A 17,774-nucleotide genomic window follows, 5' to 3' on the forward strand; every position below is an offset into this window, starting at 1 on the left:
TTTATTTTTTTTTTTACTTGAAAATAAAAAATAAAAATTCTCAGCTTATCACGCTATTGGGACAGAAAAACCGGGAATATATAAATATGATAGTAAAAAGGTACATAATAAATTAGTAACTATAATTACATTTACAAATAATGTGAAACAGATAAAATGATTATTACAACTAATAAATGTCAATATAAATGGTGCTAGAAACAAGTTCTCGTCATTAAAAAAAATACTTTTTCCTTTTATTTTTTTTTTTACTTGAAAATAAAAAATAAAAATTCTCAGCTTATCACGCTATTGGGACAGAAAAACCGGGAATATATAAATATGATAGTAAAAAGGTACATAATAAATTAGAGAGTTATCTTTTTCTCTTTTCTTTTAGAATTGGAAACGAAAGATCTGAAATGAGAAATCAAAGTCTGATCGAACTGCCGTTTGGATAAAAACACAATTAACCCTTTTAGAAGCGCAGTGAGCACGCGTCTTACTATCGCGAGAAGACTCCGGGAGCTAATGCCCTCTTTAGATTACCTTTAAGCAGGTTCACGCCTGATCAGTTGAAGAAAACGAGTGGGTGGTCTTTCTTTCAAATAGCTCTCCTTCCCTCGATGATTTTAACTCCTGGCTTTCAGACTTTAAACACACTGGCTCAAGATTAAACGATAAACGACTTCATTATAAACCTATACAGTCGAAAATTATGTTTACAAAATTCAATACAGCGCACGAGAAGTATAAACTGATTTAATCTGTTAGATTTTCAGCCATTTTTCTTTCCATCAATTTTGTAACTATTAATTAAATATTAAATAATTATTCGATTAAAATATTAAATTTTGAATGTATTAATTAATATTAAATAATTTTTTCTTTTAAGAAGAGAAAAATTTACCATTTAGTTCGAAGGCGTCCCTAGAGATGGCGCAAATGGACCAAAGCTTCCAAAGCGTCACTAAAGAGAGCAAAAAGGCGGGAAATATCAAAAATTCAAAAAAGACATTCCTTCTAACCCTTTTTTCCAGTTACTTTTACAGTCGTAACACTATTAGAACCCTTTTCTCTTGTCCAACAGGAAAAAAAAATCTCCATTCCGCTTCAGATTCTACAGAAGAGGTTTAAAAAAAAACTCCCCCTCTTGATTCATTAGGAACTCAAAAATTTCTGTTTGGGATTTAATAATGATTAACGGAATAAAGTAGTTGACAGGCTTAATGGCACGATGTAATATATGTGATTCTACTTCCTCATTTGTGGTAGAAAATTTACTGCTCCCAAAGTTTAAAAAAGAAGAAAACGTTCCTAATAAACGTTTTTGGAAAGAGATACACAGAATATAAATTTTAACCAGATGTGTTGCTTCTGTAGAGAGTTGTAAAGCCCTTATGATGTTTTGAAACTTTGTGAGTATCTTCTCTGCCAGTGTGTATATACATGTTTTCCAACATCCGGTGCGTGTACCGTACAGCACTAGAGGAGCCAAACGAAAGTGACCAGATTTTTTTTTTACACTCCTAATGTTCGCTTTTAAAATTTTGTCAAATATACGATTTTGGTAAAATACATATTTTTTTGTACCTAAATATTTAAAAGTCGATAATTGCTTTTTTTCCTTTCTGGAAATAAATTCCAGAATTTATTTTGGTAATGACTTTTGATTAGAAATAGCCTCTCTTTCTCTTTGTCTGTCTCTTTTGCTCTCTGCTTTTCTCTGTCTATATATTCAATGCTACTGGGAATCGATACTCCTCCACTTGTTTGAAGCGAGTTGAAAATTGATTTTGCGCTATCGTTAGCTGCTTCCAAAATGTGCCTCGAGGACTCAAGCTTCCATTCTCTTCAGCTTTGCAACGATCGGTAGGTGAAGCGCGCAACCCGCAGAAATGTAAATACCGGTCGGCCAATCAGGCTGATTGGTCCCATTCGCTCGAATGCTCGTCATTCACGGCTTTAGAGACCCATGCCTCGAGCATGTTCCATGAATCGAGGGAGAGAGACGGAGAGAGAGAAAAGGCATTGTTCGTGTAAGGCCGCGTCGAATATTGGGAACGTTACAGCCGATATATATAGATCTATGACAATACATACCAAACCAACCACAATTATTCACCATATGATTCTCTAGCTGTCTTCCGAGAGCTAATTTCCAATCCACTTGTACATTATCTCGAGGGATTTGCTCCGCGTTATTTGAACTTGATCGTCATTCACTCTATACAATAAAAATCTCTTTCCCTCTCATCATCATCTTGCAAAATTGTAAACAAAAGAAAAATAAAATTTCGAATTTGATTGGTTCAATTTGGTCACAATTTCAGTGCTCTTGAACTTGAGTTTTACTTAACAAGCACTTCAGTCTAGTTACTGATGAGAAAATCAAATTGTTTAATGCAAATTTCTGTCGATTTTCTCGCAAAGAAAAACTAAATTCAATTACTAACTATTAATTGTAATTACTGATTTATTAATTATAATTTCTAAATGATTCATTAATACAATTAATTGTAATAATAAAATGAAAATTTTACTGCAGTGTTAAAAATGAATAAAAGCAAAAAACGTGATAGTTCCAAGGCGTCCCTGAAGATGGCGCAAATACACCAAAGCAACAAGGCGGGAAAATTTGAGAAAAAAACAATTAAATTCTAAATTTTCCAGATGGAATTCCAGCTGTTAGTGAGAAAAAAGAATCAAAAAATTCGATATGCTTCAAACTATATATTTTCAAGATTACTATCCATAGAAAAAAATGATTTTTTCCGCAATACATCATTGTACTCCTTTTTTCTTCTTCCTACAAAAAAACTCAATTTTTCAATTCTTTATATTTCTCCTGTATTTTCGAATGATGCCAAAAAAAAGAAATCGTGCCCTCCGCGGTAAATACCAATTCAATGCAATACCGAATCTCGCGGATTAACGTGTGGTCACGTACGTCGATCCTTATAATCTATACCGTCTACGTTAAAAATATTTTCAACCAAAGTTTTCCACCGTGAAATAAACTCTGAATACACATATATGAATTAGAAGAGAAAAATTACTCTTACTCCAAAAATCGACCTCTTTGATTAAATAAAAATATTTGGAAACGGTTTCCAATAATTTCCAAGAGTAGGAAGGACAAGTATATCGGTTCTTTTTTTTTGCTTTATCATGAGAAAGCTTTATATTTTTTTAGCGATAGGAAGGGATAATGATGTGCTTTATATTGAAAATTTCAAATCGGTTTCCGAAACCGATTGAAGAATCGTGTATCAATTACCAGCTGCTTTCAAAGTTGTATGGTCTTCGATATTTTTTTTCTGTTTTATTCGGATTTTCAAAAGCCTCTTATATAGATATAGTTTCATCGAGTCGAGAAAGCAATTTTTGTCCCCATCGGACTAAGCGAAGAATCAAGAGGGTGATCCGTATGTTGAATGTGAAAAAAAATGTAGAGAAATAAACTCTCAACTTTGGACATGAATATAATAACAATGAAAAGCTTTGGAAAACTTTTTGAAAATTTAATCCGCACTAGAGAAAATATATTAGTTACGATTTTCAAAAAATATTACTTTAATATTACAATTGATTAATTATAATTAATTATAATTATTTAATTAATTATTAATATTATTATTTCATACAGTTCATAATTATTTTAATTAATGTATTATTTATTAATACAATGAATTGTAAAGGTAAAATAAAAATTTTACTGTAGCGTTAAAAAAGGAGAAAAGCAAAAAAAAAGTTCCACGGCGTCCTTGCAGGTGGCGCAAAGGAGACGTAGCTTCCATAGCGTTAAAATAGAGGGCAAAAGGGCGGGAAAATTGAAAAAGAAATTGAAAAATAGTATTTCTATTTAATAACAATAACAGTAAATATAAGAACTGGTAATTTCCGATTTCTACTGCTTTAATAAAGTGAAAATAATTTTCACTTCTCACTATTTTTAGTACCAACGAGTAAAGATAGCTCGTAAAAGAGTATTAGGATTCTCTATTTTAAATTCAATGTCATCGTTTCGTATTTTACAACTTTAATTCCGTTACCATCAGTAAATAAACCATTTTCCTTCCATCCCTCCCCCCCTTCTCTATTCTCTCCTTTTGATTTTCATGGTAAAAACACTTATTCGCTAAAGCTTGGCTACAGGGTCTAATCTCGTTTAAACTTGTTTACTGGACTTCGATAAAGGAGCAATGCAATCCGCTGAGATTTTATGCGAAACGCGGGCGCGAGCCGTTTTAACTCCCGTGTAACTCTGACTTGAAATTTATTATGGCGGTAAATATAGCCAGTAGGAGGAACACGAGCAGATAAAGAGAAGGGGGATATAGTAGTGTATAACAAGAGTGTAGAGAAAAACAGAGAGAGAGAGAGAGAGAGAGAGAGAGAAGAATAAAAAGTTTCTCCCAACGTATATATACCGGCATTTATAACGTTGTGCTCGAAATGTTTTTTGCCTGAAACCCCCTTGGAAGAATTGTGCAGCTGGCACGAGTGTAGACTGTAGATCTTTTGCTTTAACCTTTAACGAGGAGAGATTCATTGAGAGTCTTTTGGTCACTAGTGACGAGATTCTTTCATCTTTATTATCAATAACATTCCTCCCATCTTTTTTTATTTTCGATGCATCTTTCCTTTTAAAAAAAAGAAAGATAAAAAAAGTCAAAATAAAAGATAGGGGAATTGAAATTAAAAAAGAAATTAAGGAATAAAACAAAAACACCGTTTTCGAAAAGAGAAGCTACAAAAATGGTGTACCAACAAAAATTTACAAAGTTATAGTTACTAACAAAAATTTAATTCAGAGAAAAAATTTTCTCCTGCGAAATTTTCATTATCCAAATAGTTTTGGGATGAAAATTTCAAGAATGAGAGGGAGATTAACAAGTGCCTCTAATCCGTCCTTCAAAGAGAAGAAACACAGAGAGAGAGAGAGAGAGAGAGAGAGAGAGAGAGAGAGAGAGAGAGAGAGAGAGAGAGAGAGAGAGAGAGAGAGAGAGAGAGAGAGAGGAACTCAAGGTTTATAAGAACCGTCCGCCTGGACGTTTCTACTCGTTGAGTAAATATTTAGAAAATTTTCCAAGAGCTCCAAGTGCCTAAGAAAACAATTTAGGTACGTCTTACTCTGATGCTGGTTGTGGTACAAGAGAAGACGATGAAAATGTTGGGACCAAAAAAAGTTTTTTTTTTCCTATAAACACCCATGGGAAAGATTGCTTTCTTCCTTCTTGGAAGAAACAAACTCAAAACATAGCCCTTAACCTTTCACTAGTCGTTGAAATTATTTTTTCCAATAAAAACGTGCCTTTTTCGGTTTTACTGCGATCAGCAGTGAGTCTGGTCTATAGTACTACCATTTGAATCGACAGATGCTTACAGAGGCGAATATTTGTCTCTATAAAACTAAACACAACCGACAAAAAATATTATTTATATATATTTATAAAACAAAAAAAATTACAGCAAATTATTTCTTAATATTAACAAATAATTTATTTATTTTTAATAATTACTTTATTACTAATAATTTATTTATTTATTAATATTATTAATTACAATTTTCAATAAAATGAAAATTCTACTGATGCAAGTTTAAAAAAGAAAGGCAAAATACGTGATGGTTCCACGGCGTCCCTGAAGATGGTGCAAAGGAACTCAAGCTTCCAAAGCGTCACTATAGAGGGCAAAAAAACGGGAAAATTTGAAAATAAAATTTCTCCTAAATGGTGATAATAAAAATTAAAAATACATCAATTACTCTTATCCTCCCTACAATAATAGTGACGAAACTTGTACTATTCACGTAAAGAGGAATACATTCTCTTCCCAATTCTGATCGTTTCTAAAGAACCCGCTTTCCAAGAGGAAATAATTGCGTCCATTTAACGAGCACTTAGGATCCTGCTTTCTTTTTTGTCCAATTCATAAGAGCATATTTCACTTGTAGAGGCGGAGCAGAAACATTTCTTATATATGCAACCATTTACTAAGTCCATGTCCCGTAAAATGTCCATATTGCGTTTCTTAAAGTTATTCGAGTATTATATATATATATATATATATATATATATATATATATATATATATATATATATATATATATATATATATATACATGTTTACCTCTCTGTGTATGTGTGTATATAGTAGAGGAAAAATACGACCACTCGCGTCCGACAGTGACGTCCTTTTAATGAGGACCATAGAGCGAAGCTTGCAGAAAGCTCATTACACCTTTCCACCCTATAAAATATAAAGTCCGGGGCGTGGAAAACGAGCCAGCAGGCAAAACGGGTTACGAGATCTTTGCACGTTCATTTACAGTTCCAAATATATGTGTGAATGCAAATAACGAAAGTCTGTTCGAAATATGCTTATGTTAGTAGCATTTTCTCACGTTGTGCATAGAAAATTTTTTTGATAAAACCAATTCTCGATTTGTATTCGTCTGTGTATTTTCTTTCTATTTCACTTTTTTGTCGCATTTTTTTCTGACAATACAAAAATTGTGGTAATTTTTTGAAATACATGAAGATCAAAATATTTTGATATTAAAATTGAAGACTTATTGCATTATTTAATTTATCTTTTCTTTTTTGGTTAGAAAATTGAAGACTTATGTGGAATTAAAAAGACTCTGCGGAATTATTCAGTAGCTTAATTCTAAGAAGAAAGTCAAACACAGTTTCGAGAAGGGTTCTTTTCCAAACGGAGGGTTAATTGGTTTGATTATGATCCCAGAGGTAATTAAACTGCCCGAGCTTGACATGATTTTCAACTATTTCCCGACGCATTAATCTTTGCTTTTTTTTCTTTCTTGGCCCTGAAGTTTTGTATTCATTGCCTTACGTACGTATGGATAATTAATAATCGAATAGCCTCCCTTCATCTCGATGGTTTTTCTTACTAAATTTTGGAATTTTTAAAAATCTTTTTAATTTACTGAAATTACTAAAGATTATAAATTAATATAATTAATTACAATCATAAAAGGGAAATTCTTTTAAACTTTTACGTCAGAGGGAAGAGAAGAAAAAAGTGATAGTTCCAAGGCGTCCCTGCAGATGGCGTAAAGGAGTCAAAGCTTCTATAGCGTCACGGTAGAGGGCAAAAGGTCGAGAAATATTAAAAATTGAAAAGGAAAAGTTAGAAAGAAGAGAAGCAAAAATGTGATAGTTCCAAGGCGTCCCTGAAGGTGGCGCAATTTCTCCCTAATGGTAACAAAAGAAAAAATCGACAAATTCTATTTGTAGTTCCTGTAATTTTCCCACGTGTCTAAACAAAAATAATTTTCTCTTTTTTCATGAAAAATTTACCACTAGAGTTAATATTTTTCAGTCAATCTTTTCTTCGACATTTCTTTTTTTCCTCTTTTTCTTTTATTGGGATCGTTCAACGCCCCATAAATCGTTTATCCATGTTTAATGCAGTTCTGGTATTCGTAGTCGAGAGTTGTGAGTTAAGGTGAAGGAGGTAAAGAGGGAGAGGGATATATTCGAAGAGACCGAGAAAGTTTCCCATCAGACCCTTTCAGACGAAAAGTGCGGCTTGCGAGAGAGACGCGTCGTCGCTGCCGGGTAGAGGTGATGGTAGTGGTTGGTTGGGTACGGGAAGTTCGAACAAGGGAATGCTTTTGCATCGCGTATACGCGCGTCTGTGAAACGAGCCAAAAAGTAGAAAAAAAGAAAAAAAAAGCTAAAGAAAAAACTTAGGGACTTGTGCACCTACGACGATCGGAATATCGTTTCACGCGCCAACGATGTACACGAGGCGAATGTTATGTGCACAAAATTCGAATTCAACCGGGTAAAAAGTATTCCTCGGGGATCTTAAAAATACAATACCTGTGAGAATAACCTTCGCGAGAGGGAAGGGGGGGAGGGGGAAGGTTCTTTGACTACATTACAGTTTTTTATTTTCAAAGAAAGATAACCATATAAAGGAATTTTGTCATATCCTAAAGGAATCCTAAAGATATTCTAAAACAAGAAAAGTCCCTATATGAAATGATAAACAGATTGTCAATTGGTTTTTTTTTGCAAGGAGTGTGAATGTTTTTAATTTTTTTTTGATTTTAAAGACTAGCTATAATTTAACCGAAAGAGGAGAGCAGCTTGCGCAAATTGTCGCGCGCCGCGAACATTCTGCTCCGTTGAGCGGAAGATCAAATTGGACGTTAATTACCGCTACTCGATGATCGGGGCGAGTACAGGTCACACACGCGGGTCGGTTTTATGATGAGCGATTTAATCTACAGAGAAGACTAATATAGAAATAAACCACGCAAACATGCGCATCGTGACGATACAGTAAATTTCATATAGATTTTTGTTGTCAATGTTGTTGAGAACATAAAATAAAGTCGTAATAATTTTTGCGCACAAATACACGTACAAGACTTTTTCTTTCTGCATTTTTATATCATTTTAAATGCAAAAATACAAGACAAATGTCGTTTTCCTATTCGCTAACTGTAAATAAAATTTGGAAAATATTGCAATTGTGCATTTAACATATGCGTAGAAAATTTTTAACACTTCAGTATTCTGCCACGTTTCATTACGAATTCAACAGACAAAAAATACAAGAGAAAAAAATTTGTTTTAATTTGCTGTCGATTTAAAAAAGGGTTCAACAATTCCAACCACACATATAAGAAATTAAATAATTATTCACATAATAAATAAAATAATAAATAATTATAATACTAACAACTTTAAGTAATTAAATAATAACTTATAAATCATACTTAGAGCTTAATTCTTTAATTCCTTTTGAAAAATAAAAAACTCTGGAAATTTTCAAAAATCTTTTAATAATTATAATTGCGCAGATCTTAAAAATACACATATTTCTATTATACGCATGTATAAAGGCAGAAGAACGTTAGGCATCGTCCATAAACTACGTGGCTTCATTTTTTGAAAATTTTCACCCCCCCCCCCACTCCCCCATGTAGCACGCTATTACATGTATTAGTGCCATTTTTTCTTCTTATCGTAGTCAATAGCTTTAACCCCCTCCCATCGTTTTCAAAAGGCTACATGGCTAATGGGCGGCCCCTTACTGCGCAAGTCGAAAATATGATCAGTATTACTACGCATAATCGGAGATCTGAAAATAATTTTTACTTTTTTCTCTTTACAAACAATATTTGTAAGATTTTCCCTAACTGTAACAATAGTAAATATTATACCGTTTTCAGTTAAGAATGCTACAATTTTTGATAAATACAATCCAATTAAAAATGAAATTTAACAAGGAGGTACTGTACTTTCTTTTGGTTTTGATACAAATAAATAATTTCTGTTTATCAGAAGAACATGATTACCATGATATGCATCCGAAGGTAGGTGGAAAATAATAAAAAACCATTTCTTTGAATTGGTAAATGAAAAAATCTAATTACACACGTAGAAAAAAAGACTTACTTTTTTATGAGATAGCGGAATTCCGATGTATTTTTTGACGCTGAACACGATCCCGATATCCAAAATTGCCCATCACGTCAGGATTTTGAAAAAAGTGGGGGTAAAGACTCCAAAAACGCTTTTTTGAGGATTTTCAGAATTTTTTTTCTCTTTAACCTGACCTGTTAGAGACTTCAACGCAAGGTCTTAAATTAAAGCTTGTAATGTGCACTATAAGACCCATATCCATAAAATAAAAAAAATTCAAATTTTATTCAAAAAATGGGGTTGAATACATCAGAAATGTGTGTGGAAGTCTCTAACACGCCAGGTTAAAGAGAAAAAAAATTTTGAAAATCCTCAAAAAAGCGTTTTTGTGGTCTTTACCTCCACTTTTCTTAAAACCCTAACGTGATGGGCAATTTTGGAAGTCGGGATCGTGTTCAGCGTCCAAAATACATAGAAAACCATTCCGCTATCTCATAAAAAAGTAAGTCTTTTTTTGTTGACCTGTGTTATCATTCTGAAAAAACAATTTTTTCAGAACGAACTTTCTAATTTGCAAAAATCAAACATCTCTTTTTGTGAATTTGTAAATTCATACGATAAATTGTCTTTAATAGACAAAGCTTTTGGAAATTATTATATGCACAATTTACTTATCATAATAGCATATGATATGAGTGACGGGATAATGTTAGCTAATTTCTTGAGTGACGAACGTATAGAAGTTGATATAGAACCACTTTCTGATGCTGAATTCATTGTAAAAAATGAAATATGGGAAAATTTTTATTTTTACTATTCTTGGATAAGAGACACATACATATTTGTTTATCCTAGAAACACTTCAAATACTTTGTTGGCAACATACCTAACAAACAAGATTATCAATAAGGCAGAAAATTTCAAAGTTGCACTTACATGTGAAAATTATAACGACGATACATGGAATTCTATATTTAAAATTGCATCAAATATTTTAGACGTTGACATTCAACGAGATTTTTCACAACTGATACACAGCATTTTCTTTCTCCCATCATATATGGATAATAATGAAGAATGTAGAGGTGCATTTGAAGAATTATTGGCTTACATTAATGAGAAGTTTAATAAATTTAGTTATCGTTTTCTTGATGAAGCACTGAATGACAAAAACAACTTGCAGCGTTTCACTAAAAAGCAACAATTAGAAATTCTTGTCTCGAAATCTATTTTGGGTAATGCAAATCAGGTTTATAAATCATGTTCAAATTCTCTTCTGATTTTAAAGGACAATTATCTACCAAAAAGACTTAAATTAATAAAATTTTTCAATTTTTTAACACCTGAGACTAACATTATCAATAACAAATGTTTTGAGAAAATACAAACAACTGACATATCCTTCATGACAGATTTATACTTTTTGCCACATCGATTAATCTTATCAAGCAAAGATGCTTCAAAAATAAAATTTAGCAATGAAGAATTGATCAGTGTAATAATCGACAATTTTTGTAAGCACGAAATGAATATTAAAATTTTTAAATTAATGTGTTTCATTAGAAATATTATTGACAATGAACTGATATCGAACAATTATTTTCAACAAATTATATATCACTATTTAGAACATCAAAAAAAATGGCTTTCCAATTTAAATGTGTGCTTTGAAAATGATACGAATACTAAAGAAACTCAAATATCAAATGAGACTGATAACATTATTCAATATAAATTTCCTAACCAACTGGTTCGTGAAGTAGAGGTATGTATAGCACAAATTAGAATATATCATTAAGATAAATTAGATCCAAAATAAATTCAAAAATATTTTGCAATAGTCCAGACTCAATATGACAAAAAAGTCCTAAATAATTATTTTGAAATTCTTTTTGTTTTATTATTAACCACCAATGAATAAAAATATTCTACATTCAAGGGAAATAATTTTGTTTTGAGAGGATATTAGAAGAGGACTTTTCCTTCAATTTTGAGATTACTTTCTTTAGGATGTAAAAAGACCTTTTTTTACAGACATCCCTATTTCCGACTTCTACAAAATCAGAAGAATATAATTGCATATTTTCAACATTTTTTGAATCATTAAAAACATTAAATGAAGTTCTTGTTAATCAAAAATATGAAAAACTATTTCTTGTAATAGTAGATGATATGAAGGATGGCATAGAGTTAGCTAATTTTATTAGCAATGAATCAAGAGTTGATTTAGCAGAAAAAATAAGATATACAAATCCAATACTATTTACAATGATAATTGAAAATCATTATTTGTATTACAGTAGAAAAATAAACACATACATTTTAGTTTATCCTAGAAATGTACAGAATCATTTGTTAGCAACATATTTGACGAAAATGACTATAACATCTTCTAAAAATTTAAAAATTGCACTCACATGTAAAAAAGAAATAAATAAATTCACTTTGAATTCTATGTTTCTAATTGCGTCAGAAATATTAGAATTGGACATGGAGAGGTACTTTGATCTACTTCAAAATAAAATTATTATTCTGCCTTCAAACATTAAAGAAGACGATAGTTCATATCAAACAATGAAGGATCAACTTAAAAAATACCTAATTGCAAAATTCACAAGATATTTAGACACAACGGATTTGGATACATGGTTTCGTAACCAGAGTAACTTTAAAAGTTTACATTTTAAAGATCAACTGGAATATCTTGCATTGATATTTGTTCAAAAAAATTACTTTTTTAACAAGAAAGTACAAGGTCAACCACTTAGAAAAGCAGGCAATTTTCTTGTTCAAGATTTCCTACCAACAAATTTAAACATTATTAGCATTCGATATTTCAGTGTCTTCAATTACAATCCTACTGACACATGTACTAAAAAAATGTTTCTTAACTACAATAAAAATCACAAAGAAACCACAGACATAACATCTTTAAGGGGCCTATTATCTTTTCCAAATTGGATAACCCAATCCAAGCAAGAAATGTATATAAACAAAAATAGAAATGACAAACTGATTAAAAAATTTATAGTTGACCTTTGCAGCAGCAGATCAGGAAAAATAAAAATTGTGCAAATGATTTGTATTGTGAGATATGTTGATGGTCGCAGACCAAACCAAGAATTCAAATTATTAAGTCTTTTACAATACTTTATCGTAAATTATTATTATGCTGATGAAAAAGCGTGGTTTTTCAAATTAGAATCAATTTTTCAAAATCGAATTAGTGAAAACAGAACACAACTTTTGATGAAAGCACAAGAACTCTATGAGGAAATATTCAAAATTGACGAGAAAAAGCAAAAACTAATGATTGAGGCTTTCTACATAGTGAACAATTCTCTAAAATCGCAAATCAATCATTCATGCTCTTTATTAAATAATAATGGAAACTACAATCTGAAACTAAAAGGAGATGTCATTAATTTTAGTCAGACTTTGTATACTGATTATTGTCCTGGAAAAGTATCAGTTTTGGAAATGTTTGCTACGGATAAAATTGTTATTGATGAAGATCTGATAAGTAATGAATTGGAACAACTCAATATAATTGCACCAATTTGGGAAATTATTTCAAGCAGAATTATACGTTTAGATGGAGCTCCTGGACAAAATATTTGGGTAAGTATATTACACAATAATCTTTTCCAAATTAAAACTAATTTATATAAATAAAACAAAATTTTTAGGACCCAGAAACATTTTCTGATGGTATTTATGGTTTACATGGTTCATCCGGAAGACCCGGAGGTACATTCTTTGGAATCGTTGATAATATTATTAATAAAGAAAACTTACAAATTGTTAGTAATGGCGGTAATGGATCTGACGGACAAGATGGTTATGATTTAGTATGGACTTTTGAAAATATTTCTTGGTGTGATATATTTCGAGAGAATTTTGAAGGTAAAGGAGGAAACGGTGGAGTTCCTGGTTTTGCTAAAATTTATCTACTTAATAATTTTACTAATTTAAATATAAAGTTGTCGTTTGCTGAAGGTAAAAACGGCAGATCTGGTAAAGTTATGAGACTAGAAGTGGATTATGCTTATATTCAAAACATGATTGTAGAAAAAAAAAGTTTTTGCCAAATAGCAGGTAGAAGAATAAAAAATGAACTAAGCATTAGTTCCTCTAATTTAGATACTAATATCCAAGAAGACAATTTTATTTTAAGTATCTCAGATTACAAAAGATTCATTTTACACAAAGCCTTTACTACTGATCGAATGGAATACGTAAATTTATACAAAAAATTCAATGATCAGAAATTTGTAGATATTCTCCCTATAAATTACTTTGCTTATGAATTATTAGACTTGGAATATTATTACTCTTTAGAAGCGAAAACATCTGTTTTTAATTCTATATATACTGAAATGCGTCTCGTGTTGCTTAAAGAAGACAAAAATTTAAGTAATGACTATAAAATATTCTCATCCAAATTAAATGAACTAATATTGAAAAGATTGTTTCAAAGTGAATACAATGAAACCATTAATGAAATACATTATTCATTAGATCAGTGTATAGAAAAATTTAAAAATACAAGAATCACGAAAATAGAAGAAACAGGAAAACTCTTCTTGAAGAATTTAGAAAACATTATCCAGGAAAATGAAAAATTCATAAATAATCAAAAGCTTAAAGTTGAGAATGAAATAGTCGATTTAAACAAGGACATTACAAAACAATTAGAAGAACTTGATGTGAAAAAGGATAACAAAATAAACGAATTCAAAAAAAGATTGTCAAGCCTGCATCTATTGACATTCTGCAAATTTATTCTTTTCTCACTGTCAGTACTAAATCCCATTCTTGCAGTAATTGACAATGAAATAAAACCAAATTCACCTGACAATATTTCATCTACTAATAAAGAAAAATATTACGAAATGAAACTACCATTTACAATAACTGATTTAGTTGAAACTACATTGAAAAAATATAATGATGAAATTATCGAAAATCTAAAATTTACTGAAACAAAATTAAATATAATGAAAGAGGAAAATAATGAAATTAATTCATCAGACAAGAAATTAAAAACAGTTGCTAACTTGTACCAAGATGCGTATCAAAAATGTATTTTAATCTCTAATCAAGCATTCCGTATAAAAGAATGTATGATTACTGAGATACGAAAGCGAGAAATAAGATGTGAAAAGAAGAATAAAAAATATAATAACTATCAAAAATCATTGGATATTACCAGAAGAACAAGACAGGCATTGGAATTTTCCAATAATGGCATCATGAGTTATGGTAAAATTTCCAAACACCAGTTTCTATTGAATACGATTGAAGAAACATTTCAAGTTGAAGAAAGTAATGCATTTACAACGGAATATTATAAAAATGGCATGCACAATATTATATCACAATTAACTGACAATTTTAGAAGCAAATTGATTATATCTGGATTTGCAATATCTTTGACTACTCTTCTTGAACACAAAAAAGAACAAATGGATAAATTTTTAAATGATGTTAAATCACAAGTTAAATCTGCATTAGAAAATCAGACTAACAGTGAAATTAAAAATACAATCGAAATAGTAAAAAAGGCAATCGATATGATTTTACATATGCAGAACCTTATTAAAGAAAATAATTTAAAACAGAGAAATGTGGATTATGTGAAAAATATGGAAAGTACATTAGTTCAGAATATGACAATAAAAGATGAAGATGTTTTCAGAGTTTTAAGAGACATAGAACAAGTGGAATATTCTAACGATATTAAAGACTATTGCAAAACATTTGTGCTTGCTTTGAAGGGTTATGCGTATCCGTTCTTAGGCAATTTTTCCCAATTTTTTTCAGATTTACCTAAATTACTAAATAATGGTTCTGTTGATGTGGATACCTCAATTGGAAAATTACGTAGTTTGGAGACACTTTTGCGTAAAGAAAATGGACTCTTGGAAACAGCTTCTCATAGTTATTTTGGAAATAAAGGATTAAAGCCAGCATTCTTTACTTGGAATAATGCTAGTTATTCTGAAAAGATTAAGGATCTTCTTAAAGGAAGACGTATTACTCTATTCGCTAATATCTCCCAAGCACAAAATTCGAATGCCATTAAGTTTCGCAATATAGATATTTCGTTTACTTCTGATGATTCTGAAATGAATTACGAATTGAATAATGTTCTAAAGTATTTTAACATTCTTTTTATTCACCACGGAGATTCTTACTACAGATGTATGAATAAAGTGCATCTTATTAAAACCGATACAATGGGAATATTCTACAAACAGAAAGGTTTAAATTTCAATGATTATATCCTGAGTCCTTTTGCTACATGGACAATACAACTGTACGGAATCAACAGTGAAATAAGTTTTGGTCTTTTAGCAAAATTTGTTGATCATATAGATTTAGAGTTGGTTGGAGACGGCCAGTATATCTTGAATAATAAAAGTATTTGTAACGATGAATCGTTAAACAAATTACAAATAATTTGATTCACTAAGATATCTGCTGAACATAAAACCGAAAAATGTTTATTGTGCTAATTTTACTTTGTATTTTGTTTGTTATACTTAATGTTATTTTTAATTGTAAGTTGAATTTTACTGTTTAATTATATGTTTGATCACGCTTTTTTTGAAAGATCGATGTTACTTTTCCGTTGTAATTGAGAAACAATTATGAAACACTAATTATATTAAAAATATCAAAATAAATAAGTAAATATTGTAAAGTGATCATTGTTCTTTATTCTAAACCCTTTTTACTCATCTCACAATTTTCGAAAATCTTCTATACACTCTGCACCAAAATCCAACTCAATGCTTCTTTGTTGTCGGATTGGAAAAATCCCTCAATTGTTCGTTTTTGAATCTGAGAAATGGAAGTACTTCTGGATTCATTCTTCTCAACTTAAGCACAGTAAGTGCATTCTGTAATTCTTCTTTTTCGCCAAAGGCAAAAGTACGTGTCAATTGTATGCGACATTAAACTGGTTGCTAAATGAAAATTTCAATTGTTTTAAATGCAGAAGTGTGGATGTAAAAAAAGACCCCGGAGCGAAATAAAGAAACAGAGGTAAAGGTGATATAAGAAGGGAATGGAAACGAAAATATAATAAACTAAATTTTGCACCTAACATTTGGACGATAGGGTCTTTGACTTTAGTGGCAAAACGAAGGAATGGCGCAAAGTGCCTTAGGACCCGACAAACGATACGCAATTCACTCTCAAACCCTCAGTAACGAAATTGCTGATGATTCGAATATAGGAAAAAATTTTCAAATTCATGAAATATTCTGACACACTAATATAAATTGCGTGACAGTAAAAGAAAGTTGACGTCATCCTCTATCCCCTACGGAACCACACATATAATTTCCTTGATTTTTATCAACAGTACAAATTATCCCAACCCTCATTCATATAATAACTGTTACAAATCCCCTTTACCCTAATCTCTAAATATTAAAAATTAATCACATTATCAATAATTTTTCGACTAGAAGAAAATTTTTCCTATACATAATTTTCAGAATAAAGTGTGTGGAAAAATTTCCGGAAATATTGTTTAGAATGGCCACTTGCTGAAGGCGCGAATCATTTTAGAGTCAGTTCTGAAAAGAAGAAAAAAGGGTGGAAGCATTTTTTTTTAACCGGGAATTTTTTTGGGGAGTTGTAGCCTGAAGCAAACTGCATAATTCATAGTCCTCTCTCCCTCGAACTATATACAGACTCTAACACTCTCTTCACCTTTTTCCTCAACTCAGGTTGGGTGAGTTGGTTCAAAAACCCTTCTCTCTCTATCTCTCTACACCTTTATCCCTTGCGTGCATCGTCTACATTGTCGAGTCGCCTATATATATAGGAATAAAGTTGGCCCCTTTTGCGGCGCATATAACCCGCGGCCGAACGGACAGAATGTAGGAGAACATTTTGGGATGAATTATGACGTTCAAGTTCCCTATAGTTCGCGGCAAGGCGAAACCACTCTATGTATACGCAAGGCACCGCAAAACCGTCAGACCTAAAGAGACGTATGGTGAGATCGTTAAGTGTGGCTTCCTGTGCAATACGACGTGGACGCAATTCGGGCAACGTATACAAAGCTGCTTTTGGGAAATGCATGAGGAAAACATTCTAAAGCTCTTCCCATTTTTTGGAGGAGAGTTCTTGGTTAGATCTTCAAATTGTTTTAAAAAAAACTAATACGTTAAGAAAGTTAAAAGTATTCGAGACAATACAATTACAACAGAAAACACAAATTAATATAACACTAAATCTAACATTTATAATCAATCACAATATTTCCCTAAAAAATTGTTACCCAAACGTTTAACTTGATTTAATAATTGAGACATGAATAAAATTTCTTTGAGCATCATTATCATTGAATTTATCATACGCATG

At 31.2% G+C, this 17,774-nt stretch overlaps 2 protein-coding genes and 1 long non-coding RNA gene across 4 annotated transcripts in view; 2 read left to right on the forward strand and 1 right to left on the reverse strand.

Moving 5' to 3' along the window:
* LOC122508343 (discoidin domain-containing receptor 2-like) overlaps window positions 1-17,774 on the forward strand; it is a 128,575-nt gene that overhangs the window by 80,548 nt on the left and 30,253 nt on the right. The gene's annotated exons all lie outside the window — the stretch shown is intronic.
* Window positions 1-17,774, reverse strand: part of LOC122508372 — a 46,811-nt gene that overhangs the window by 26,921 nt on the left and 2,116 nt on the right. The gene's annotated exons all lie outside the window — the stretch shown is intronic.
* LOC122508309 lies at window positions 7,459-16,102 on the forward strand. Of its 2 annotated transcripts, XM_043621592.1 has the most exons (5): window positions 7,459-8,711; window positions 9,197-9,340; window positions 9,946-11,154; window positions 11,424-13,010; window positions 13,079-16,102. In XM_043621592.1, the coding sequence occupies exons 2-5, from the start codon at window positions 9,203-9,205 to the stop codon at window positions 15,857-15,859; spliced, it is 5,715 nt and encodes a 1,904-aa protein (XP_043477527.1). In that variant the 5' UTR covers window positions 7,459-8,711; window positions 9,197-9,202; the 3' UTR covers window positions 15,860-16,102. The 2 variants fall into 2 exon arrangements, with proteins under 2 accessions (XP_043477527.1, XP_043477522.1); XM_043621587.1 differs by lacking the exon at window positions 7,459-8,711 and having other exon boundaries at window positions 8,844-9,340.

This window comes from Leptopilina heterotoma, unplaced genomic scaffold (assembly GCF_015476425.1).
Source record: "Leptopilina heterotoma isolate Lh14 unplaced genomic scaffold, ASM1547642v1 Lhet_114, whole genome shotgun sequence".
In the NCBI taxonomy this organism is placed as follows: Eukaryota; Metazoa; Arthropoda; class Insecta; order Hymenoptera; family Figitidae; genus Leptopilina; species Leptopilina heterotoma.

Coding starts and splice junctions, on each gene's coding strand:
- LOC122508309 (XM_043621592.1), top strand. CDS start 9,203: ATGCTACAATTTTTGATAAATACAATCCAATTAAAAATGAAATTTAAC. Junction 9,341..9,945: donor ACCATGATATGCATCCGAAG/GTAGGTGGAAAA, acceptor CAATTTTTTCAG/AACGAACTTTCTAATTTGCA. Junction 13,011..13,078: donor CTCCTGGACAAAATATTTGG/GTAAGTATATTA, acceptor CAAAATTTTTAG/GACCCAGAAACATTTTCTGA.